General features: G+C 40.1%; 1 protein-coding gene across 12 annotated transcripts in view; it reads left to right on the top strand.

Annotated features, from left to right (window-relative positions):
* The window catches only part of USP54 (ubiquitin specific peptidase 54), a 98877-nt gene that overhangs the window by 36699 nt on the left and 34700 nt on the right, over positions 1–27478 (top strand). For 11 of the 12 annotated variants that reach the window (XM_072040108.1, XM_027460878.3, XM_072040114.1 and 8 more), the window contains exons 2-6: positions 11299–12162; positions 14727–14819; positions 24639–24773; positions 26250–26363; positions 26537–26619. In XM_072040108.1, the coding sequence (XP_071896209.1) occupies positions 12016–12162; positions 14727–14819; positions 24639–24773; positions 26250–26363; positions 26537–26619 (572 nt within the window). In that variant the 5' untranslated portion in view covers positions 11299–12015. Of the gene's footprint in view, positions 1–11298; positions 12163–14726; positions 14820–18105; positions 18208–24638; positions 24774–26249; positions 26364–26536; positions 26620–27478 lie in introns of those variants that run through there. The other variant, XM_072040116.1, reaches the window with a different exon arrangement.

Below are 27478 nucleotides of genomic sequence, written 5' to 3' on the forward strand. Positions count from 1 at the left end.
AAATAACAATAACAAAGTTATTTAAGGGTATCTTTCCACACCTATTGGTTGGTTAAAAGTATAACTTCTCAGGGCACTCAGAGAATTCTGTTTTAATTTCATATTTACCAGTTGTCTTTTAATTGCAAATGCAGGAACTTTTAAAATTGCCTCCTCACTTTCTTCTGCCCGTGCACAATCCACAAATAATGTGCAGAGATTCCTTTTGTGGTATCTACCTCCTCTTGAGCCCTTTCTGTTTTTTTTGTAGAGAGCTTCTGGTGCCACTCAGCAGTGTCATTTCGTTGCCAGGCAGAGCAAAAATAAATCAAAGCTGTTGACATCATTCTTCTTTTCCTTACCCCAACACCCAACTAGTCTGTTCAGCTTGTGTTATAGTGCATTTGCACAGCTTCTGCTTCTGTGATCCATTAGGACAGAGCCTGCTTGTATTTTACAAGAGTCTCTTTCATGCTTTGTGGATCTCTCCAGGCCACAGCAGGACACAGAATAATCCCTTTTGCATTTGGTAGTGTCACAGTATTTCTCTGGTAAAGATGAAATAATCTTTCAAAATGAAAAAAATAACATCTTCATGAGTCTGTATTTGATGCAAGGTAATTTTCTCATGGTTTTTGTGTTTTAGAGAATGAACAGTGGCTTTTTTTTCCCGAGCAGATCACAAGATTTAAAGATGTTAGAATCTACAAGGGAAGAGTTGTATAAGTTTTTAAAATCTATGTGGAAGTAGTTACATAGTAGTAGCATCTGGTAAGGATAGTACAGATGATCTTAAAAATAAATGTATTAGAAACCTGAATTCAGATTTTTGCATTGAAGGAGGTTGGAGTTCTGGAGAAGTTTGTTTGGAAATCTTACAGCGTTACCTTGCTTCCAGTTCTAACATAAAATAAAGGAGTTGTGTGTCAGAAATCTTGTTTATAAGATATAATCTGTTTTGCACTCATAAAACCTTCATCAATGTGTGCTATTCATATTACGCAGTATTTTAGTTCCTGAAATGTATTTCTGACTAATATGCTATACGTGAAAGTCAAATAAAATAATTTGCCTGTTTTTTAGCCATCTACTGCAAATTTCACACAATGAAGTACATTAAACTGGATTTGAAGCTTTGTGTGGTTCGTTTTGTGTTGTTTTTTTTTTTTTTTATTTTCTTTACAACTGCTTGAGAAATAGATGCTGGGGCTTTTTGTCTTCCAAATATTTATTTTCCTATATCTGTCAGAATGACTTATACCAGCATAAAGATGTTTTTTCACAAGAGGAAACTGCTGTAGGTATTATCGGCCAGATTTTTTTCATCAGCAGAATGGTCATGTTTTAAATGTGTTATGATTATGTTTATAGATAAGAAGATTTATACTAAGAATGCTTAGATCTGTTTTTATTGACCAGTTTATTAGCAATCTATTATTTAAATTAATAGAATATCAGAATTTAGGCAAAAATAAATTGCCTATTTGTAGGGCTTCTTAATGAGAGAAAAATTTCTGGTATTGGACATAGTAGTGCATCGTATTATACAGGGGCTCCTTTTCCGGGTTTGTGGGTATCATTGCATGACTTTGTATTTAGCTGTGAGTTCAGGGCTGTTGTGCATTCATTTGTCACTTATCCTCTGTTTTAAAACAGATCTGTGCAAAGTGGGCACTTGCTTTGAGACAGTAACAGGCAGGGCTGCAGCTGAAGAGAGGCACCACACGTCCGTGACTGTCTGCTCAGGGGGCAGTGAGCCGGGCAGTTAGGCCTAATCCTGGGGTGCAAAGGCCTTGGGGAGAGGCTTTGGCAATGTATTGCAAATGCTCTGTTTGCCAGGGGGAGACCAGAGCCCTGTATGCCAGTTCTGAACATGAAGTTCGGAGGCTGGTTACGTCTACTTGCTTCCTATTTACAAAAGAAAAGAGTCACCAGCTTGTGAAAAGTGTCTTTTCCTCTGTAAATCCATCAATCAGATGTGTTATTTTGCTAGTTTACAGAAAACAGTGAATCAGGTCTCCTACTTTGATACAAAACAGTGAATCAGTCTTTGATTACTCCCTCTCTTTGCCTGTTCCAGACTGCTGGTAAGGTACAGGAGTATGTTTCCCCCAACTTGTTTGTTTGCTGTACTTTTCCCATATGCTAATTGCCACCAGGAGATGAGATGTTCTGATTCATTAAAAGTTTTTTCTTGTGATCTATTCAGGTGATCTTCCTATCCAGGTTCTGAAGGTTTTGGTGATTTTTTGCAGAAAAATGCTTCCCTTTACAAAGCGAAATCAAGCAAAATGGAATTTCTCTATTGTTAGTTATGCTTATTTCTCTAAACTAACAAATAATGATCTTAAAACCAAGTTAAGATTAAGTGCTTATGCATGTGCATGCACACTCGTGATTCTGCTCAAGTGTTATTTATAGTTCTACAGCACAGATGACTGCTTAAAAAAGAGGAAAAAGCAGCATATTGTGGATGCTGGGTGCATTGTTTTGTATCTATGTAGAACTACTAATCCATGCAATGCTCCGCAGTGCGGGAGCGCTTCTGCTTGTCAGTTTTAGCAAGGCAGGGAAAAAGATTTAAATGTTTAATACTGGAACAAGGCATAAACACCTTAAACTGCTGTTCTTTTTCTTTGCTCTGCTTATGCTTTGTCTTCATGAGTTCCTCTGAACTGCTTCAGTTTGGCACCTTGGTACGTTACCAGTCCAGCAAGAAAGTGAGTGTTAGAAGCCATCCTGATAAGTGGTGACGGTGGGATGATTCACTGCATTTTGTGTTTCATCTAATAGGTTGAAAATAAGTATTACTTTAATATCCCAAACTATCCTGAGCTTAAGAAAAAATAGGGAGTAATTTCCTAAATGCATTTACTGTAAAGTGTGCTGTCTGGCCCCCAGCTGTTGATCGTGACAGAGGTGGGCATCGTGTCTGCCCACCCTCTGGAGATGTCCTCAGTAGGCAGTGGTGTCAAAAAGTCCATTGTGCCTCTGTACAGAGGAAGCAGTTTTCTTCCCTGGGGGTCTTTTTGCCTGAATGCTACCCGGGGAAGTCAGTGCCTTGCAGTGTTTAACTTTGAGGTTCTTAATACATCACTGCAAAGACTAATTTCCACCCAAAGGCTGTCCATCTGCCTGGTCAAAGTCTGTTGCTGCTTTCTGCATGTTCGTGCCTGTGCTTATTATGTGCTCTCTTTCCTTTGAAATTCAGCTGCTGGTGGTGCTGGAGTTTTTCTGCTTGCCTCTTTCCCTGGGAAGTACGTACCTTGCTTACCTGTGTTGGTTATTCTGTGTGAATGTATATGTATTAAGGCATTCATCTCTTTCAAACATTACTGGAATAGAGGTATAATGAAACAGGTTAGTGAAATAGAGGGATTTGTGGTGCTGTAATGTGAACAGCACGTGATTTAGGATTGATAGCTACTGACTTTTCCTTTAAGGAAGGAAAGCGGTATGAAGATTGATAGGAGAATTCGTAGTTATGGCATGGTAGCTGTTCTAGAAAAGGCTGAGTTTTTTCTGCAAATTTTTGTGGTGCTGCTTAACAGGAAAAGTCTGCAAGGTCAGGAAAAGAGTGGCAGCAGGGCTTTAAGATTTCAAGTTCTCAGTCATGAAGCCTTGTGTTACTGAATGCTATTGTAGGCACACTTTGGTCATTCTCAAGCTAGAATTTGCAAGTCAAAGCAGAAAACAATTGTTTTCCTGGGTCAGTAGTATTATTGGAAGAAGGATGAGATTATTTGCTTGTGAATAAAGGTGCCAAAAGACAAAGCTTTGAAATCTTGTTGCTCAGGCATATGGCTGTAAAACGCAGAATTTTGCAAAGAAAATTATTGTACTTGGAGTTTGAATTAAATACTGAATTAGTCTTGGAGTTCCCCCTTGGAAAGCCTAGGTAAAGTTTTAGGAGGGAAATAACTGGTAGCAGGAGGCTGTCTGGGCATCCGCTAGAATAAAACCCGAACTTTCCATTTCACCATATGGTTGACAGCTGTCCTGTTCCTATTTGTCATCATTTTCTATGTTAGACAGGATTGAACAGTGATGTTTTACTGATTTTTGAGCACTTGCATAACATTTGAAGCTGCTGCATTTTCCCTGCTTATCCTAACTCCCCAGATTCCATATGGAGTGGGATGAGAAGCTGGTTTCACTCTCCCCTTCCCGTTATGAAACGTCCAGCACCAAGTCTAACATGGATAATATAGGGCTTTTTTTAAAATGTAATCTTTGGGGAGTATTTATTTAGAAGGTGATATGAAACTTAGGGGAAGTACTTCAGAAATCCTCTTCCACGCAGTTGTATTCAGATGCCTGCTTTTCTTACCCTGTGCAGCAGTCTTAAAGAGCTGGGCAACTGCAGAGTGAGGATCTGAAGGGAATGCAAATTATTCTGGAGTCTTATTTTGAAATTCTTTGGGTTTACTTCTGGCTAGATGACTTTCTTACCTATGTCTGTTCCTTCCCACTTCAAGTGTCAGAGAAAAGCTGTTGAGATAACAGCTCCTTTGGGTTGCATAAGAGAACAGGGGAGCAAGATGCTTCCCAAGGGGCTGGGGGGAGGACACCAAGCTGGGATCTGCCTGCCTCCATTCCCATCGGCTCTGCAGCAAACGCATGTGCTGGAAGTCCTGTGATGCATGAGATCACTGGTTATTAATATAGTGTTTTTGATATGAGTAAAGGTTTTATCTGGGGAGTGAAGTGTGTTTTGGCAATAAGCCCACACAAAGTAAATAACGTGGCCTTTGCGTCTCTGGCTATGACCTCACATCTCTTGTTGTTTGTCTTCCAACAGAAGCCCTTTATTGTTCGATTATCCCACATTGTGTTCCTAAAAACTGCAGTCTCTAACAAGAGAGGTGGTCCTGAAACTTCTAGATCATCTTGCAGGTGAAGTTGTATGTGATCAGAAAAGGCTGTGATGCTGGTTTTTATAAATAAACCCGCAGCTCTGAATACCTTTTTTATTGCAATATGCCTTTTAATGGTTGCCAGGTCTTTACTGGAAGGTTTTTAATAGCTTTTCCAATTGTTTGAGAGCCAGCTGATACTTTGGGTCCAGTTAACTGCTTTATGGAAGTCTGGATGTGGCTACCCTATTTTTCTTTCTCTGTAGCTATATGGGATAGATGCATATTTTTTCACTGTTTTGTACAGAAGTCTGCATGTTCCCAGGTTTGAACAGAAGACAGATGTTTCCCAGCTGATGTACTAATTCCAGGAAGGGCTGCAGAAATGACCACTGAGCCTCTGTAACCCTGCAGAAGCATCCCCAGGCAGCTGGGGATGAGCAGAGGATAGCTCCTTTTGAGCTACAGCAGGGGGAGATTTCCAGCCCTCCACCATCACTGAGCTGTCTGCAGTTCAAAGCCCATGGCTTTCTGCCACTTTTTTTTTTTTTTTTTTTTTAAACTGAGAGAGAGATGCTCTTCAAAGAGGTTTGGCTGACTGTTGGGCTTAAAATCAAATGGTCCGGATTAGATGAGTGTTCACAGTATTTCATTAGACTGTATTAAGACACAGTCCACTATAATTTTATAAAATGCTGGCAAGCACTTACGCTTGCTGCAAAGATTAAACCACCTTTATGCAATGTAAAGCTGTGCTTGACCTCAGCAGCTTGCAGAGTCTCACTTTTGGGTGTTTCTGCAGCACTCAGTCTCTCCACACCCCTTGTTGGTCTCCGTTGTTAACAGGAACATGGAGTGGGTTTGTTTTTTCCTGTTATCTGCTGGTTTGGAAAGTCAGTACAAGAATATATTTCTTCGTTTAAAAAGAGCACTCAGTTTTCTCTCTCTGTAGAAATATTAAGCTGTATTGCAGTGCAGAAATGCCAACGCTTCTGCTTCACGGAGTGGTAATCCCAAGAAGCTTGGGCCCTTTCAGTGTCCTGCCTGCAGTTTCTTCTAGTGGTTCGTAGGCTGTACAAGTGGTAGTGCTTGAAATCACTGCAGTCTTTGTCAAGACCGTAGGGCAGCCTGGCTTGCTCGCTGTTCTGTTGAGACCCTTCCCCATTGGCTTCCATTATCTTGGGGCAGGCTCTTGGAGAAATGGCCTTCCTTGTGTCTGCTGAGAAACCTGCCGTGTTTGTCACGGCTTGTCATGCCCTCGTGCTGTAACAGAGCCCAGCTTTGAGTCTGGGGGAATTTTGTTTTTTATCTTTACTTGGAGATCATGTTAATGGCATTTACTAGCAAATTGTAGCTTAGCATCTGGGTAATTGCTGTGTATCTGGTAAGTGAACCACTTCCCTGGTGTCTAAAGGAACGCTCATCTGAACTTCACAGAAACTCCCAATGTGTTTTCTGATGTGGTTCCTGGGAGCCAGCTGATACTCAGAGCTTTGTCATACCTTTACAATGCTTTGCAGACAAGGAATTGTGCAACAGCAGAATGAAAGATAAGAAAGACCGGTGTGAGTATGTCGTGGGCATCAGCTGTGCTGTCAGTTCCCAGTTCCACCCTGTAGGCAGAAGTAAGGTAAAGCCTTGTAATTAAGTTACCCGTTTAAGCGGAAGACTAAAAAATGGGTGTAAGCTTGACAGCAAAAGCATTGCAGGCATTTTTCCTCTTTCTCCCAGCACAGCAATCAGCACTGAGGAAAAAGCATGCATAAAGCAGAAAGATTTTTCTTTGTTGTCCCATTTGTGCTATCAGAAAGTTCGTGGGGATGGAGATAAATGGAAATGATTGTACTTCTCAGTAGTTACAGTATATCTTCTAGGTGCACAGAGAGATCTGCCCAATATTTCCAGCTAGCTGCAGTTCTCAGAAAGAGACGAGGCTCTCCAGAGGATGTGATCTCCTCTGGTACTGAGGCAGCTGGCTCTTCTCAGGGATATTAAGATCTCTGCACTGCTCACTCTTTACTTCATCTAGCCTTATGGCTATTAGGTAGTGAGTACTCATTCTATCCCTCTTTTATCTCATCACCTTCAAGATTGAGCATAGGCTGAGATACCAAGCTGGATATTTAGGGAGGTCTGAACTGTCAATGAAGGTCTTCATGTTGTTGAGCTCTGCGATTAAATTAATATAATTCATGTAGAAATTAGCCATTACTTGCATTGTTTCAGTTACACAGAGGAAGTTGCTGAGCCTCTGGTTGTGAGGGCACTCCCCCTCGAGCCTTGGGATGGGGCAGGGGACAGGGGGCTGTTCCTCTGCGTCTGCGCTGAAAGGGGACCCTGCTGGGAGCCAGCTGCGTGAGAGCTCCCACTGAAATGCATCATCTTGGACAATTATCTTCTGTGTTATGAAAACTACTAAAATAGGGGATTTCCAAGCCATTTCTCATCTGTTTATGCTTTCATAGTTGTTTTTAGTATGTGAAAGGACAATTTATTCTCAACATGAGTTATCTGGTCTCTACTGCCTGAAAAGGTGGTAGGATCACAGGGGTGGGGAACACATTCTTTTCTGAAAACACCAATGTAGAAACACAAGTCACTAAAAATAAGTTCTGGACCTCTGCTCTTATCTAAGTGTGATAAATACTTAATTGGTGGCTTCAGCCATACCTAGAACTAAATGGAAGCGTCTCCTTTCCTAATTTGGCTGTTTGAATTCAGCCTTGTGCCTGGAATGATTCATCGAGCAGGAGCCTAAAACGTATGGAGAGACATGAAGCTGAAGTAAGAGGAATGTGGCAATTTTTTATTTTTTTTGCCTTAAAGCGAAGTAAAATAGTGGGACCACACCAGAGAAGGAAGGATACAACTTGAGATGCTACATTTGTGTGATGTGCAAATAAATATTAGAACGAATTGGGACCTGAACTCTTCTTTCTCACATCTGTGAGAGCCCTGTGCCCTGCTGTCCCAAGGACAGACTGTCAGGTTTCTTCAGGCCAGAGGTACGTGCTGAGCTGTGGCCAGCACTGCTCCGGGGGTGGACTGCTGGAGAGGCTACGTGAGTGCTGCTCCCATGCACTGCTCTTGTCTGGGAGCCTGCTGCTGTCTGGGAGCCCTCCCTCCCCCCCAAGGAAGCTCTTCCCAACAGCATGGAAGCTAGATGAATTTGAGGGAGAATCTAGAATGATAAGCTTCTGCTTTCTAGCTATATAATCTTTATAAATGATTTGCTCTTTATTATAACAATTCTATTATGTCTGTGCAACTTATCAGGGATCTAGTTAGCTTTACTTAATCATGCTGGCTGGATTACTTTTGTGCTTTATTCCAGTGAATAGTGTTCTTCATATGATAAACAAAACTCAAGTGCATTAGAAGCTTTTAGGCTGTCTGCGTCCATTCACTGTGTCTCTAAGATAACATGTTGAGTAATGAACCAAGAGCATCGTTTATGTTTTTGCATTTGGCACTCTTGTTTTGGTCATATTTCTGGACTAGTAAAGTTTCCAGCAATGAGAATCATCTGTTCTGTGTAGGAACAGTTTTCTCAGATCTGATAATGCCGTTCTCCTTTACTTCAAACTCACTTGCTTGGGGTCATGCCAGTATGCCACATGGAGCTACAGGTTTTGAGTAACTTTCATGTGTAATGTAAGAGCTATATGGAGCTGCACTTGTTGTGACCTAATATTAAAATGCTGGAGAAAGCTGGGAAACCTCATTAGCAGTTGAATTATAAGGGTTTTCCTTGTCCTATTAAAAAACTTTTCTTTTGTCCTTTGTAGGAGAACAGTTTTGCTCAAAAACTTCCTTAATCAGAAATAATATGTGAAAGTATTTTCTTCTCGCTTAACTATTCAGTTCTCTGAAGCACGTTGTGTGTATCATTGTGTTATTGTGATTTCATTTCAGAGAGTAAATTTATTTTTCTTTAGTTTTGTGGTTGGGATCGTTTTCAAGCTCACACAATATCAGGGAGAAGTAGCGTGTTTGGAGAACACCTCCGCCTGCGGACAAGCTTGTGTGGCAGTGCCCTTCCGTTCCCTTACAAACCACTGGTGGTTTGTTTTGTTTTGTTTTGTTTTTTTTTAATTATCTATTGTGAGTTGAAAATACAAGAGGCTTAGCTTTTTCTCTGGTGGTGGCTGTGTTGGTGGTGAAAGCAAAGCAGAATATTTTAATAGTGATGATAGCTCTTTTCCTTAAGTTCTTTTTTTTTTTCCTGCTTTTTGCTATCCTTTTTGTGATTTTCATGGTAGAACAGAGGATCCATATGAATATTGTCATACATATATTTTGGACTAATTAGGCTTCCATTTTGTAGCTCTTCTGTAGCGTTGGTAAGTTTATAGTGTTTGGTCAAGTGTGACACTGCCATTAATCTCCAGAGATGTGGTTCTGTCCTAACTGGGTGGTTACCTGATTACAGGCTTCCTGCTCATTCTCTTAGCTCTGCAACAGCCATCTAGCTAAATGAGCAGGCTGAACTTCTCCCTGTGAAAAATCACGGGGAAGGTAGGCTAAGAAGTCAGTTCTGCTAAGCCTTGTATAAACGTAAGAAGCTTGTGTGATTACTGCAAGAGTCCTGCCAGCTTGCAATACTCCTCTTGTGATGACAGGCAGAATACAAAGCTGCTAATTTGATTCTGGTCCCACAACAATAAAAACCAGTAGAAAAATGTATGCAGTTTGTAATAACTGGACACTTTGGCTTGAAGACTTATAGCCCAGTTTGAGAGCAGAATCTTGAATTGAAGTTCATGAGTATTTACTCACTCCTGTGCTTCTGGGATGTCTTGTGGATTGTGTTTTCCATCTTCCCATAGGTGCTGTGGAAAGGGGATGGCAGAGTGCTTGGCTCAGGGACTTTCTGTGAGTTAGCACCGAGTCTGCCTACCTCAGCCCATTCCCAGGGCATCGCGCTCCTGGCTCTTGCAGCTCAGGCTTAGCGCTGCACCTATTGCAAGTAGCGTTGGTTTACAGAGGTTCTTAAATTGTTGCTTGAAAGTCAATTACCTCACACAGTGTGTTTGGCTCGTGATTCATTAAGGCATTGAGCAAAGAAAAGGGGGGTTGAGGCTGAAATTGCTTTGAAATGAAACCTGTATATGTTCAGTGCTCAGGAATGTTGCACGACTGGCATGATAATGGACTGTGTCTGCAGGCTTGCAAGCACATCTGAAAATTTTGCATGGCATATTGGCAACTAGGAATAATATTCATCTGTATAGAGATGTTTGCCTGCCTTACAGCAACACTGAGACTTCGTTAATATTTGTAGAATTAGCTTAATAGAAGTACGAACAAAATATTACTAGCAGGGACTGGGTTAGGCTACTGTAAGACATCCATGGATGTTAAGGAAATCCTGTGTTTTGACAGAAGATGAATTACTTATCATTGTGGTGAAGGTGAAAAATGTGCCTTTGCAGACACCCAGGGGTATATCTGTAAGGAGTTACACTCCTAATTATGTTTTGCTGATGCACAAATTTTGCATGTGCTTATTTTGTGGTGCAATTACTTCCTCAGAACACGTGGAATAGATCTGTCTTGTTCATGCTGGGTATATTCAGTTGTTCTATTATTGATAATGGGGTAATCCTAAACCTCATTAACAGTGTCCCACAAAAATGCTATATGATTGGCTGTAAAGTAAATAGAGGTGGCAAAGAGGTGGCATACTCTTACAAGAAGTTTTTTTTTAATTACCATAAATTCTTGCAGTTTATAGGAATTTTTTAGAACAAATTCTTTTTTTTTTTTTAATGTTCTCTGCAAGACAACAGCAAAAGTGAGTTTAGGGTAAGAAGAGCAGTGTTTATTGAATGATGCTGATTTCTTCATAAGCATCAGTGTCTCCTAGAAGACATTGTATTATTCTGTGTACCTCAGTTAAGCAACTTTATATATATATACGTGTGTGTGTGTGTATATATAAAATCATTGTCTATGGTTAATAAATCATGGAGAGTATTTTGTTTTGAAGACAGCTCTGGCCTTCTGAGTCAGTGCAGAGACTTGTCTTCATTTCAGTGTTCTATCAATGGAAAATCCCAATTCTAGTGCGGACAGTGTATTAACATCTATTCACAAAATCCTCCCACTACTATCTGAAATACTAAGATCTTAAAGAAATATAATATTTAAGGATTGCAAAGGGTATGTATGAACACTGGCATGATAGTTGTGTGAATGTGTTTTCTCTTCTTAAATCTAACTTCCTTCTTAACTCTACTGACATAGGTCAGCCCTCCTGCTCTACCATGCTTTTCTTATAACTCTGCGTTCTTTTCCGTGTTATTTTATTTTTTGGGTGGAGGAGGGCTTATATTTTTTGCTTTGTCTCAGAAGATTCAGTGTATTGTGGGAGGTGAGGCAACACTGGTCTTGGCAGAACACCACAAAACCAAGAGAGTAATTAAATGACGCAAGCCTTTGATTATTTTTCTCTCTCAAGCTTTCTGGCACGGCTGGGCATTCCGATTGCAAAAGGAGGATCAGGAGGAGGAACTTCTAAAGATTGCACTCAGAATTAGAGGGACTGTATCAGACTCCTCGCTACTCTAAAGCTCGTCACTCTCAAGTTCTGGAGTTGCTGCTTTTTTCCTGTGAGGATAATGTCTCTTTCATCACCCAAGACAGAAGGAACTGAAAGGGAGCTGCAAAGACTTTGTTATGGTTTTGGTTTCAGTGCTCTCTTACTAATTGGATTTTTCCCGTCTTCTGTGGGAGGATTATAAAAGAATTAGAAAAACTGTTTTGGGGGGAGGGTGGAAGGGGGGCGGGAGGTAGCTGTTGTTTTTCTCCTCTTGATTCAGGGACCTCCTTAATCTGCCATTTGTTCCCTGAAGTCACTACCCACTTGGAAAAGGGAGAAACAGCATAACAGATGAACTTGCAAGACGATGGATTCCTTCCCTCTGCAAACTTTGTCTGTGGCTGCTTATAAAAGAGGGTTTTGCATATGTAAGCATCAAATGAAGACTAGCATCCTGGGCTGGATTTAAAAGAACCTGCTTCTGTCCTCAAGAAAAGATAAATCGAATTTAAACTATAAATAACAGAATATTGGACGTTGTTCCAGTTCTGAATTTTGGTGAAAGAAAGGGAAGATCTGATCACGTAAAACACTGTACCAGCCAAAGCTTGTATGTTCTACAGCTAAAACTGGAAGATGTCTTGGAAAAGAAGTTACTTCTCTGTGGGTCGGGGGAATGTCCAGGGGATGTTTACTCCACGAAATACAACCTCAATAGCACCCAGTAAAGGTCTGAGCAATGAACCGGGACAGAACAGTTGCTTCCTGAACAGCGCGCTACAGGTAAGATCACAGAATGCAAACTGCTTTTGTCATCTCCTTCTGTCTATTGCAATACTTTCTGTGCTGTGCAGCATGTACAGCCAGGCTTGACTGTGTAATTGTTTGTGAGTCTAGGTAGAAGAAAGCAAAGTTGGGAAATGCAGGTTAGCTGTGTTACAGAACAGCTCTGGGAATTTCCAGTTTTTCTTGGTGAAATTGACAGCATTTGTACAATCACATAGTGATTCCTTTCTGTGAAAACTTGTTATGTATCAACCAAAGGTGAACATGTGTAGAAAATTTATTTTAAAATAAGAGAATATTGAATAGGTTTCAGTATGTCTACTCCTAAAAGTAATTTTTTGATGACCCAAAGGGTTAACGATATCTGTACGGAATATTTTTACGCAGTCCAGTTTTCTTTAATTGCTGATTTGTAGTTTAGTTTACATATTTGAGTACTTACCTTTTGATTTAGAGAAAATAATTTTCCTCTGTCAAAATGTGGTGAAGTGGCTGCTCTGCTTGCATTGTCATTGTTTGCATATTTGGAATGGCTGTTTGAGTTTCGGCCCTTCTAGCTGAAGGGTTTCAAATCCTTTCCCCACTTCAGGCTCCTTCCCTTCATATGACTTGTTTGTGTAGCACAGACTGGGTCACTGTGCCTTTTTCCATGAGAAAAATGAGCTGCTCAGATAGCTTCAGGCTTCAGGATAGCCTGGTGATACGAATAATACAAATGGAAACTCTTGTGACCCTCAAACAGCTTAATATGCCAGGAAGTACAGGACCAGGTACAAAGGAAAGTGCTCACAAGAAAAGTGGAGTTTCCAGTGATGTGCTGTATTGTTCTGTGAAGCTGTAAGGTGTAATCACTGGCTGCCTCCTGATGCTGAGTTAATCCGAGGTCAGAACTAAGCGGAGCCTAATGGCAGCTGCACAGCGTACAAGAAATAGCCAAGCCTGCGACCTGGCCTGCAGTGTGCTGCATAAGCCGTTTCCTTCTGAAGCTCAAGAGAGATAGTATACCTAAAATATTTACAGTTAAAGCTGAATACAAATAAAACAGAAAACAAGATGATTACCATTTTGCAATAATATATACTTCTGTTTTTTCATCTTATTTTTAACATTGTGCGAGTCTGAGAGACTCTTGAATGTTGTTGCTCCTTACTATTAAGTATTTCTATAAACATTCAAGATAAACTCCAGAGGCAATTACATTTAAAAATTGGACTCGTTCCTAAATGTATTATTTCTTCTTTTTGTGAAGTCTGTAGTAGCTCTTCAGGAATGTTGTATGTAATCAGATGCTTCAAAGGTTTACATTGCCTCCCAGGCCCTTAAGTATTGGGAGAGTTTGAGTATAAACATACCCCTCACAATTCAGCAGGTTTGGAAACCTGACAGATTAAAGTTTCTCTAAATGCATTGATTTCGTAATACAAGTAAAGGTAACGTTTGGGTGCTATAATTTAGCTAACGAATTGTGAAAGCTAGCAACACTTCTTGAGAGCAGTACAGTTTTTTTCAGAATACTACATTTTTCTAGTGCATTGTACTGGACCAGTTAATCAGAATTAGCTGTTCGGTCCCTCTGCTCCTGCTAACGAAGTGTTTAGTCAGTCACATGCCAGCCTCAACCTTCCCGTTCCGTCTGGAGCCTGGCACGGGGCGATTTAGGTCAGGGTTTCTTTCAACACAAGCCTCTGCCCCCTGCCAGGCTGGTGGGACTGAGGGCAGGGCTTGCAGGAGAGCCCAGTTGCTGTTAGCTGAGGTTGAAAGAGCTAGCAGCAACCACGAAGCTGACTGTGAAGCACCTCAAAGCAGTAATGTCGCTGCTGTACATGTGGAAATTTAGATGCTTGCCCAAGGTTGCGCAGGTTTGGTGGTAAAACAGCAATAAAGCTTGGTGCTATCGCAGCAAACTGCCTTGCACTGGTGCTAGAAGGGCGTACGAAGCCTGCTTGTTTTTATGTCCTGTGATCATTACCATAATAACTACCCACACTGTGTAGGGTTAGAAATCCACTGGTCATCAGAAGATGTAAATGCACTTAGTAACGATAACAGTGGGCACAGGGAATTTTAGTCATTTATTGTTTTGATGTGGAAGATCTTGTTCATGTGTTGCTCCTTCTGACACGTGGCCTTTCTGCTCAGAACATTGAGGCTGCTGGGGAGGAGGAGTGAAGTGCCAAGGAGCTTACCTGCATGGCTGTTGGGGCTTCTGACAGCTCTGCTGAGGTTCGCAGTGTGGCCATGCGACTGCTCAATATGGTCCAAGCACCGGGGAGCAGTCAGGGCACCTGCAGTTGGAGCCCGCAATGCCACAGAGGCAAAGCAACATGTTTTTAGCACGTGAAAAGAAACTGAGAGGTATGTCCTGCTCTAAGTTAATTCCCGAGTATTACAGTTCTTGAGAAAGTAAGGTGAAAATACCAGCTTGCAGATAGCTAAGAGGCACACTGTGTTAAAAGTGACATTCATTAACACTAATGTGCTTCTGGAATCGTTTAACATGCATTTTTAATCAAAGCTTTATGCAGCATATAAAATCATTTGTGCTCCTCTTTGTGTTTCAGGTTCTCTGGCACCTGGACATTTTTCGTCGCAGTTTCCGACAAATCACGACGCACAAGTGTATGGGTGATTCTTGCATCTTCTGTGCTCTCAAGGTAAAGGTTGGAAATAAATTTCATTTATTTAAAAAAAAAAAAGCGTAATATATCACCAATATTTAATTAACATGCATCTGTAAATTGGTGAGAGTAAAGGTGAATCTGATTAGTGGCTGGGTGATGATACTCATAGTGCTGTTCTTAAAATGTTCCACTACGTTGTGAAAATACTGTAGGTGAAGTTACAGATAAAAGGACTCTCATCAGTGAAGTGCGGATCATCATGAGCCTCTGTGTTTGAAATGATCACTTCATGCAGAAAAACGTCTATTTTCTTTGTGTGTTTTTCTAATTTGTCATTTGGTTTATAAATATTTTATTGCTTATGGTTAATATGTTCTTCAGAATTTACCTTTCCTTCAGAGCTGCTTTAAATGTCAGCATGGAAGGCTTTTCTGTTCAAAGCTGTTGATTATGTAAGGCTAAAAGGTATTTTCTACTGTAAATATTGATGTTTGCATCAAAAGGCGCAACTCTTTGTGGTCTCAGTTTTAGAAAACATCAATTCTGGTTTTAAATGCTGATACAGTAACTGTCATAGATGCTGCCTGGACAGTCAGATATAGATACTAGTTCTGATTCCAAGTACTCTTGTGTACTTCCTACATCTCCCTTTGTTTCTACCCATTAATTTTTAGTGCTTCTGCTGTTTTGGTTTGTGTCCTCTTAAATTCTGTAAACCCAGTGCTGCCTCTTATCTGGTGAGAGAAATGGACATAATCAAAACAGGATGAAAAAATCTACCTTTAGTTTTCCTGAGTAGTTATTTCTCTCTCTGAAATTGGTACTGAGATATTTTATTTGATCACAAACGGATGGTAAAACTTAAGTAAATATTTAAATTCATTTTGGGAGAACTTAATGTAATATGAATTCTGTGTTCAGAAATGAAAAGGAGAGACAGCATGTCTAACCATATGGCAAAATAGAGAGTGCAAGGTTTAAATTAAGATCATTTGAAGTTCACAGGTGATGTACTATAACAGCTGTCTTGTTGCTGATAAGTGACTGTGAAGGTGAGAGACAGACTTGAAATGAGATATCCAGGAAGGTTTTTGATTGTTCTGAAGGGATTTTTCCATTGCAAAAGAACAGCAAAGAGGAGACTCTTAAGGCATGAAAGAGATAAGTAATTTCCTTTTGGAGGGGAATCTATATCAACACATCTGTTGAAATGAAGAGACAGGATGATATTTACGGTGGTATCTTCAGAAGAGGATGTTGTGGTAAGTAAGGAGCAGGATAGCACATCCAAAGAGAGAAATACAGCTATGCAGACAAATAAGAGATATTGAGTATATCCCCTTCCTTGTAGTGAAATGGCTGAGACAGACATGATCTGGTTTGAGTTTGTGAAGTTCAGCAGGATAAGTGATTTGAAGCTTGTTTTTTGGATCATTCCCTCAAGTATTGCCAGGTGATTGCTGGCATTCTTTGGTAGCTGAGGGCAGAGAGAAAAGGATTTGGGAAATGATGATCTCTGTAAATTTTTACTATTCTGGTGTTTAACCTAACAGTAGGATATGGCAAGGAGATACCAAAAGTCCGACAGGTTCTGTCATTTCACTGAAAGTCGAGTGAACTCTGAGGTGGAGTTGCTTGGGCTAATAGGGATAGTAGTTGAAGCCTTACTTGACACGAGAGCACTGAAAAAGGAGAGGAAAAAAGCCATGTGAAAGAGGAGAAGATGAACACTTATCTAACTGGTATGGAAAAGTGAACTGTGAAACAAGATGCTTCTGGATTAGCAGTACCGGTACAAAAGAGCAAAGCACAAGCACTTCTGTAAGACTGGAAGGTGGCAGAATCTCTGCAATATGTACTAAAAAGCATACATTGGGTCAGAGCGTGTTAAGTTTTGTTGATAAAATTCTTACTGCACATTTCAGCAAGACAGCAAAAGTGTGTCATTATAAACCTCTTAAGTGACAGGTAGAGCAGTAGAATTCACAAATCTCATGCCAGTAGCCATATGCCTACTTTGAAATTATGCAGCCTTTGAAAAAACGCTGCTCTGTCTTCTTGCTCACAAGCATCTTTGAGGACTTTGGTTTGTTTCCTATCTGAAGTTCCTACCAATGCCATCTTCAGCTGTAAGACGTTGTAACACTTAAGTTTTCAGCAAAGTCCTCGCATTGTGCTAAATCCCGAAGGTGTTTTGCACGTTTTAGACAACTTAAATCTGGCTGCGTGTGGAATTGTAATAGCTCACAAAACTCGGTGCACAATGAAAAATTCTGAAGAAACGCATCAACAATCATGTGGACGAGTATTTCTGAATGTGGGCAGTAATGAGTACTTGACAAAGAAAAAAATTGAATTTCAGCAGGCTTTAATCCAAACCAAAATTATTATGTATTTTCATCCTGCAGTCTGTTCTTTGTGGGAAATACCAGTGATCTACCCAAGCCTATTCTACAACCCTTAGAATGTTTACAGACACTTATTGTATAAGTATGCAAGAGAAAAATTGTGCAGGAATATGCTTGTAAGAAGTTACAGAACTGTCTTACTCCTGGTTCCTGTATGTTTATTAATTGAAAGCATCTCACAATTTTGTTTTTTCTCTGAGCAATGTCATGACAAGTTTCCACCGTAATTAAATTGTATGAAATGTTGATATTTGTACGTATTTGAAAAATTCCCTGATAATCAGTGTTACCAATTCAAATATTATAAAGATGTGTAATAAAGAGTGTCACTTGATTTGAAATTGGGGATGTAGCCCTCCCTCCCCCAAGAAGCAAAGAAAAGAACAACTACAGTACAATAAAACCTCCACTAACACCAGAGATGTTGCTTGTCTCACACGTGTGTAACTGAAAATGTGGGGATACTAAATAACAAAGGGATGCACCAGGCATAGCCCCAGACTACAGAGATAATTGCATTCATCTTCATAAACTCCTTAAGCAAAACAGTACATGAAAAACAAAAAATCCCAAAAGGCTGTTGAAAAGCATTTACTTGTCCTCTGCTGCCCTCTGGATAAGTCTTCTCTTCCTCTCCTGAAAATGTCAATGCTGCCTGGCACACACAGTACGTGTAAACTTGTATATGACAAATGGGATAATATGTGTAATACGTACCTATTACTGCAGGCATCACCAGGAGCGTTCTGTGTCCTGCTGCAGCAGGATCAGCCCTTCCCATCCTTGCTCATCTCCTCCCCTGCCCTGCTGTTCTTGCCTGCTCTGGAAGCCTCTAACTGTTGTCCTGCCAGGGTAATGGCAGCCTAGCCTCCAGCTCTTTGACATCCTGTTTCTCTTGAATCTTGCCTTAGGCTTTGCTAAGATGAGGGAGAAGATATGGCTGGATCCAGTGGGAAGCCAAGAATTTGGATCTCTATACCATGCGAAAATGTCCCATTAGGGTCTGGGGAGAGGTAACTAGCCTTGCATGCTATCAGGTGGAACTGCCCGAGATGCTGGCCAGAGCAAGCGAGGATGGAGCAGGACGCGTTTGCTTTTCTCCAAAGCATGCTGGCATGTTCTGATTCCAGCCTAGCTTGTGAAGGGGGCAGGACTTGGGGGAAATAGTCTATTTGCCACCCCTGCTCTCCATTTGCCTTCGCAGGATACCTTCTGTGTTGGTCAGAGAGGGTTCGTGCTCCTTCCCCGACTGGAATGGTTGCCAAAGGAGACACTTCCCGTTGACTTCAGAGGAAGAGAGTCTTCACCAGGCTAAATTTAGCCTTTGAATAACACTAAAGTAGTTATTTTTTTTGTGCTTGCTTGGCTTGCTGCAGCTATTTCTAGGGATTCTGATGTCATGCACAGTATTTACTGTAAATGCTCAGCTAGTCCCATAAATATTATTTGATTTTAATTTACTTTATAAAATGAGGGATCGCAGGACAGTGATGTTTGTTACTGGATATCAAATCCCATTTTAGTTTTGTGCCACATTGAAGACATTTACTGCATAAATACTTGAAGTAATTTAAAAACTTGCTAAGCTACCTGGCTGTCTATGGCTACAAAGTGAGCCTTGAAATCCTTCCAGGCATCTGTTCGTTGGCCATTTTGAAGGAACATTGCATCAACGGCTGTAAAATACAAGGAAGAGCTGCAGAGACTGTACTGGAATCCCAAACACTGTTCCTTAAGATGTTGTGGCGTTATTCAAGGTTGTTTGTTTGTTTAGTACACTAGCTGTCCTTACCGCTGTGTCGTTTGCCTGCTGTAACACTGGAGCAGCTTTTTGATTTATTATTAATGTTGAAATCTACTGTGTTCTGTTTTGTTTTCCTTTTTCTAGAGCATGACTTTGCTGTGGTGTTTGTTTATTACAGCTGGAAGGGGGCAGGAAGGGGGAAATCCGTCCACTGTGCTGAGCATGCTACGGAGTTTGTTCTCCTTCCAGGGATTGTGCTGGGAGCTCTATAGTGCCAGGATATAGGACAGAGTGTTTTTTGTAGTTTGCAAGAAAGAATGCTCTATTGATTGATAAATTCCAACAGGGCTGTTCTTTTTTGTAATTCTGTCATGCAACAAAAACAGGAAGAATGTGAATTTTCTGCTTAGAAATGATTGTTTTCTAAGGCGAAAACTGAGAACAATAGGATATTGGAATGCTTAAAGAACTGGAATTGCAGTAATTCATGGGTCTGATTAGGTGCCTATTTGAAGGGTTTGTTATGAAAAGTTCATGACATGGCTGAGACAATAGGTTGGCTGCAAAAATCTTGTTCTCTTCTTTTGTGCTTTTTTAGTATATCTTGGGCTACAGCAGTATCAGAAATATATATTGTAGAATAGACCATAAAAGAAAGGAATAAAGGGAGGTCTAGGTTGATTGTTATCAGACTTGTAGGTTTTTGAAAGTGATGCAGAGACAAATAGGGTCAGAATTATTGGCACACCTTAAGGCAAATATAAGGAAATAATAAGGAAGAAGTTTGAGCTAGTGGAAATCAGGTAGGTGGAGGTGTATGTAGCTGGATGGGAGAAAAGGGAGTTTAGCAGCCAGAATTTCTATTGAACCAGATTGCTGTACTGAGCAGGAGGAGAGTGATGCTCTAGATGTGAGGTTAAGTATTGTAGACGAGAAAAAGCTTTAAAATGACGAACTTTCAATTGAGTTAGAGCAAGGATAGTATTGATATGTTGAGCAATGGGATAAGGATTGGCTATGTTAATATTTGTAGCTTTTACTAAAAGGCAGAAACTGTTAACATAGGCAATACTAAAGCATTTGGAGAGAATGTGTTTTGTTCTTTGAAACAAATGCATGCTGCAGTGCTATCCACATCCAGAAGTAACTTCTGCTTGGTGCTGGAAGAGAATAATTGATTCTCAGAAGGCTGCCAAGGACAGGACTCAAATTTACAGTGCATGGACACTGATCTGATTCACTAGCTGTTGCCTGTTGTATTCAGTCATCAATTTATTTTTACGCCAGGCTGCTTCTACGTGCTGGGTTAAAAGTCACTGGTAAACGTGCATCAAGTGGAGGGTTTGTTCCATCAGTCTGGTCAGATACATAGTGCAAATGTCACCGTACCCCCAAACTGAATACTTTGTTCCTAGGTGATTTAAATGATCTCTTAGACTGGGAAGAGGGGGCAGGATTCACAGATATTTCAGCTTCACAACTTTAAAAATAAGTCTGAAACTTCAATCCCAGGGATTATCTCGAAGAATAATTACTGTCTTGTTTTCTAACCAAGTGTGAAGCATAACTCATTTTATGATCTTGCATGCGAATTTCAGCAGTCTGAAACAAAGGCAAGTTTTAACTTCAGCAGTTCCATAATATCAGTTGTGTTCCTTATCTCAAGCCATAAAGCTTCCTTTGAAGCTTTAGAAAGTTGGTATTGATCCCCAGACTTCCCAAAGTGGAGGAGGTGATTCCAGAAGATCACTGACTCTGCAAGCCCATGTTCTGACAGGTTGCAGAAGCCCAAACCTGTAGCAGAAAGGACAAGAAGCTTCCAGTTAGAAACTAGGGGGAAAAACAAACAAAACCCTTTTGAATGGCAATAAACCAAGTGAGGCCTTAGAATAGATTGCCTGGGGTGGTTAAGGAATTTCCAGATTTGGATACATCTGACAGCAAGCTGGCCTAAGATCAGCTATGTGAAGAATATAGTTGATCTTGACTTAGTACTTGGGCATGGACCAGATGCTACGAGATGGGCTTCAGCAATTTATTTCTGTAAGGAACAGTTGTGCTTCCCAATTCTGCTGTCTGCGCTGTCCTTTCCAGACCTTTGTGGATCTGAAGGGAAGGAAATACAGAGAGAGACAGGCTTTTTTCTTTTTTTTTTTTTTTTTTAATAGAGACATCAGGAACGCGGTGTTACTAGAGTGCAAACTTCCTGGCTGAAATCCCTTTCTCATGCTCTTCTGTAATGGCTCATCCCAACATGCCAAGAACAGATCATCAGTATAAAAATCAAAGAAATGCAGTTAATTCAGTATTAGGAATTGCTCATGTTCTGTGCTAAGCCAGTACATTTTTCTCTTTCAGTTCTGATGCCTTGATTTGTTTTCATTAAAACTAGTAAAAATAGGAAAAGCTTAGCTTATTCATAAGGTTTTTAGTGGTGTCTTTTCATATTGTGGCTGTTAAGGATACTCTCAACTGTATTGGAATGTAGCCATTGCAAGAGAACTTCGGTGCAGTGAATATGCTAGTGGGGTTTTTGCTATCGGGAAGTTTGGAAGAGAATTAAGTTTGAATGTTTTGTATATGAAGCTATCATTAAGTTCCAGAAGCACTTGGAGAAAAGTTGTCATCAAAACTCCTGTAGCAGGACCAGCAGTGCTTTCCTGGTCTGCGCCCAGCTGGCTTTCAGACTGCATATGGAGCAAATGTTTAGTGGTTAACAGTGTAACTCGAGGGCAAGATCTGAAGTTAAGGAGAGAGATCCAACTTAGATAACTTAAAGTGATGAAACATCAGGAAATGCCACACCTGTCCATCTAAGGCTGAGAGACAAGACTGACCTGTTCTGAATAAAAGGGGAGTGAAGAGCCTATCTTGAAAAATGAAAAAAAGGGGAAACAACTCCCCTGTCTCCCTCTGCACCTCCCCAAGCAGAAAACAAACAAGACAAAAAAAACCACCAAACCTTGTGTTCCAGGTGAGTTTGACTCCATTGCAGGTGCATTTAGGGCTTCCTACAAGCTGCTGTGTTGTGCTTCAAAGTGTTTTAAACTATGCTGTGCAAAGATAAAGTAAGATTTGATCTTTGTTAGGTTAAAATGCACAATTACTATTTTTAAAACATTTTAGTCCTCAAAATTTAAAGAAGACTATACCACTGAGTTCCATGTCATTACAAATCTTGAAAGACATTCTTCTATGTAGTCTTTTAGACAGCACTGGGAACTTCTGCAGCTTGATTTTATATATTTAAATTCTTTACAGCATTCTTTGTTACTGAATTATTTCTGTTCTGTGGTTGTGGTAACAAATTTCACAATTTTCTGCTATTGTATTTAATGAAAGTTGTTCTGTTTGTTTTTATAATCTTTATTTTTAGTTGTGAAGGCTGCAATTTTGTAATGAAAAAAACAAACACCACAAAGCAGCAAAACTTCAGGATCTTATGGAATTAACTCTGAAACAGTTGCTTATAAGCATCAGGATCACATTTTTCTTTATTGAATCTGTGTTAACTAACAGGGTACGTTGCAGGTAAAAGTAGAGTATGCATTATTTTCTCAAAGATGGTTTTAGTCTGCTTGCTTGTTGGCTTCTGATTTTCCCTCATTAGAAGCCTGGGCTGATTCTCCCCCTGCCAAGCATTCAGAGTTATTTCAGAGCTCTCATTGGAGCGAACGGGTCCTGTCCATCAGCTCCCCGAGTTAGGTTGCGTGCCAGCCGCTAGACAAGTGCATCAGTTTCCAGTTCTATGAAGTGAGACTGATGATAACCAGAATGAACATGTTTCTAAAGCACAGTCATGAATATTTTCAAGTGCTCCTAAATTGCTTAATGAAGTGTTCCAGTAGGATGGAACTATTTTTCACTGCTTTTGGTTTTTGAGGTTCACTGAAATGAAGAAATTTATTAAGGAAATGTGAAATTTGGCTCTGTTACCAGTGTGACAGAAATTGGAGTCAGGATTGTTACGGATAGAGACTCATTTTTGTATGTGTGTGTATATATGAAAGGTAGCTGAGGAAAGGTGTTGTCTGTAACTCAAGAAGCGTGAGACTTCATTGCCTCACACCCTTCTCTTTGTTATCATTTTCCATTTCATTTTCCACTAATAAATGCAGTAATAGAAGAACAACAGTCTTCAGCACAATGGTCCCTCACCTATGAATAAGCACCATAAGCACTACCAAAATAAAATTTAAAATAAAAAGCAGTAAAGAGAGATTTGGGTTTGACCTGTGTGTCAGATCATGTCAGCGCTATAAATTGTGTGATTTCTACAGCCAGAGATGGAGCAGACACAGAGGTTGGTTTGTTTGGGCTGTGCAATGACAGATGTGTTCTGCACTTTTTCATCTTCTTCCAAGCAGATGAGGTGGCAGAGCTTGGCAAACCTTCTCGCGACTGACTATTCACTTTCTGATAAGAAACAAATAAAGGTAGTTAAAGGAGAAAAAGGTTGAGGTTATTTATTTCCAATGAACGTTAATTCTCAGTATGTTGGGGAGAAGCTTTCTGTAAGTAAGGGAAGTCCCCCAGGAATGAACATTGTTACAGATTCTCATGATCGATTTGAAAGAAAAATAAATCCTCAAACTGGTTTGAGACTAGCTTTCTCATTTTTGTTTGATTTGTTTAGAAGGTAGAGAAGCCAAGTAGTGTATAATTGAAGATGTTTTTTCTTTTTACTAGAGTAAGAGTAGTCTTCTGAAGTCTTTAGGGAAGTTTTATAGGGGATTATAGGGAAATAGATGCAGAATTTTGCTACTGACGCTGATGAAAATATTTGGTTGCCATATGAAACGAGGTAGGAGGAATAGAGTGTTGTAAGAGTAAGAATTGTCTGGAAATAAGGGCTAGAATTTTTGACTTAGACTGAGGATCTTGCATACAGATCTTTGTTTTTCGGGAGGGTGAAATGAAAATGAAATAACTGTTCAGAAGATCTCTTGGAGATTACATGTGCACACAGTAAAAGTGGGGTTTTAGTCAGCTGGGAATATGTGCTGGACTTTCATGTGTATAACCTGTGTTTAAGGTGATAATGCATCTCTATTAAACTACTTGTCCTTGCAAGTGATTACCCAGATGAGCTGTGAGTTGCGATTATGAAAATGCAGGTGTATGGCAGCAAAACAGCTGGCCATGTACTGGAGCTGCTATTCAGGTTGTGCCTTTTCTCCTCCTGTGTGCTGACCCAGGCATCATCCGATTCTTACTTGGGTAAGAATTTGCTGGAAAGTAAATTCCTGCAAGATTACAAGCAATGCATTGTGGGCTGAGAAGTTTGGAAAAAGTTGAGTGAGAGGGAAACAGAAGTCACGTATAAGAAAGCTATTGGTGTGGAATGTAAGAATCAAGAGGGAGAAATAGGAATAAAAAGTGTGGATGTTTTGATGTCTTGTATTTGCTCTGGGAGAAGGTCCAAGGGTGATTAATATAGAGGAAAATTTGCCCCTAGGCTCCCAACCCTTAGTTCTTTGCAAATGTGCTCTTTGAAATGAAAGGAAGGGAAACACCACAGAGATAGATGTGGTTTCAAAGGAGAAACTCCTAGGACTGTCGCTTGTAGTCCCTGTGCAATACAAATATGTGTTGCTTGATCAAAGTGAGTTAAAGGTTTCTTGTTTCTTTTCAAACAATGTATTAGTCACGTGTTAGAAAAAATACAGTGACTAAACTATTTTTTGTTTTTCTTATTAGAGTATCTTCAACCAGTTTCAATGTAGCAGTGAGAAGGTACTGCCTTCTGATGCCCTGCGTACCGCTCTCGCGAAGACGTTTCAGGATGAGCAACGGTTCCAGCTGGGCATCATGGATGATGCTGCTGAATGTTTTGTAAGTACAGTTGAAAGATGGTTTGAAGGCATAGATTCTTAATCAAATTGATTCTTAACCAAATCAATTCTTAATCCAAGTACAAGCATGCCAGATTTGCTACTGGATTTGAATCCTCTCAGGCAAAGCACCATTCAGAGTGGAGCCCTTTCTGTACATTACATCTTTCGCTTCCTGTACCTACCCAATTCGACAGTAGCACTGGAGGAAGTTATAGAAATGCTAAATTCATATACCTGTTGTAGGTCTTCTCCTAGCCCTCTAACTGAGCTTATGATAGCCCAAACTATCCCATTTTGTAGAATACCATGACAGAGAATAATTGTCTAGAAAAACAGTATAGTTTAATAGGACTATTTAAAATGGAAATAGATCGTGTCAATGAAGCCTTGAAGTGAAATAAGGGAGGTGAGCCTATACAGGAGCCCCTGTCAACACAGCGGTGATAAATCTTTGTGTGTAGCCCAGCACATTAAAAGTGGTCTGTACATAGTAGAACATGGGAACTTCAGGTTTTGTTCCTTTCTCGAGAAATCTAAATAGCCCATCTATTTATACAGGAAGAGTCCCCACAAGCATGTTAGGTTAACCATACTGGTACAAAGACATTTAAGAGTGGTAAGAGTTCTATTTTGAGGTTAAACTTTAAGGCAGAGATTATTCCATAGCTTTTCACTTGGTTAACGTTTTCAGCCCTAAGGACAGAGATTTAAATGGCAGAGGAAGAACTTAGGTATTAAAGTTCAAAGGAAGCAGTAGTAGGTCAGAGTTATTTTGCCTACCGATTAATTTTGACCTGGTTATCGAAGGCTTATCAACTATCCAGGCAACTTATGCTGGTGGTGGAAACTGCTGCTGGAGGAGGTGGCAGCAGCCTGATGTCACCAACAGATAATGTTGGCAACAACGGGAGGAGCAGAGGTCTTAGTGGAGAAGAAATCCTGGGAGCTTTAAAACAGATGGAGTTGTCTAGAAAATGTTCAGAGCTTTTGTTTCATGTAGGATTTAGTCTGCTTCTTCATTTACTAGTTGTCCTCCACTTTTACAGAATGCAGATTAACCATATTTCAAACCCTTTGTGGAATACAGAAATTGGCTAGAGTTATTTGGTGTCGATGGGAAGTTATTTGCAACCAACTGATTTTAAAACTGCAGAGCTGCTGTACCTGTTACATTAGGTCAAATCTACTAATTTTGATAATTGGACAGGATAATCAATAGCAGAATCTTCAGAGGTACCTGTAAATAAATGGTTAACTGATACAGCATTTAAACTCAGATGTGGTAGCCATTTTCTCTTACAGCAAAGAAATGCCAAATCCCTTGTTTTCTAAGCAGGTTTGAAAAATGTGTCTTGTCTCTTTAAATAGTATTTATAACATTATACATTGCATCTGATGTGCTTTTGTGATTTATATTCTACTTATGTCTACATCTGAAATGACTTAATGCTTTTTCACTTCTCTCTTGGACTAGGAAAACCTGCTAATGCGAATTCACTTCCACATTGCGGACGAGACAAAGGAAGATATTTGCACTGCACCACATTGTGTTTCCCATCAGAAGTTTGCGATGACCTTGTTTGAACAGGTGAGGTGATGATGCATGTTGTATACAAATCACAAATTCTCAGTTTCACATTTTTCAATCCAAAGATATGCATTGCCATGGTATTAAAAAAAAAAAAAAAGATGCATTTTCACAGCAATGCTCCCACTTGTGTTTTTAATCTTGTCGATATACTACTTTTTCATTCTCTTTAGTGTGTTTGTACCAGCTGTGGTGCCACCTCCGACCCATTACCTTTTATCCAGATGGTACATTATATCTCCACAACCTCACTTTGGTGAGTTGAGACTTTTTTTTTTTTTCACAGGGAAAAGAGCTTCTTATTTATACTAGTATTGTGATTTTATCTTTACCTTCAACACTAAATGTCAGGAATGTGGTTTGTTTGAAGTTGGAGGATATTTTATAACCATGATAAGGAGCATGAGGGCTTAGTGGAGCAGAAGTTATCAACTTAGGCATGGATCAGTGTGTCTTCTTGTTTACGATTCTGTATCCGACAACTCTAGTGCCAAGGACTCATGTATCTTTTAAAAGACCTTAGTATGTGAACAGGTGAGTTATGATAAGTGGGGGAAAAAAGCTGGAGAGGACCTTCGGATGCTTAGTCTGTCTTCCCGTTCAAAACAGGGATAACCTCAAAGCCAAATCAGTCTGTTCAGGGTTTTGTTGAATTTGGGAAATGTTCGGGGACAGAAATTCCATGGTCTCTCTAGGTTACCTGTTCCAGAGCTTAACCGCTCTGTGAAACTTTTTCACTATTTTCCCCTTATCAACAGGGGCAGTCTTCTTATGATAGGAGATAATCAAGTTGGTCATGCGTGGTTTGCCATTGGTAAATCCATGCTGACTGGTTTGACTTACCTTCTTGTCCATCTTATGCCTGGAGATGATTTCCAAGGGCATTTGGTCTACCTTTTCCCCAGATGGTAGAGCAAGATTGACCAGCCGTATTTAGTTCCTTGACTCCTCTTTCTTATTAATGTTGAAGATAGATATAGCACTTGCTTTTTAATAGTTGTTGGCATCATGACCTTTCATTAAAGGAGCTTTTGCTGCTCTAGTTCTGTTAGAATGCTGTTGAGTGAATGCTAGAAGAGCTAAGTTGATTTTTCTCTTCCTTTAGTAAGCTGCTC

This window comes from Anas platyrhynchos, chromosome 6 (assembly GCF_047663525.1).
Source record: "Anas platyrhynchos isolate ZD024472 breed Pekin duck chromosome 6, IASCAAS_PekinDuck_T2T, whole genome shotgun sequence".
Classification (NCBI taxonomy): Eukaryota; Metazoa; Chordata; class Aves; order Anseriformes; family Anatidae; genus Anas; species Anas platyrhynchos.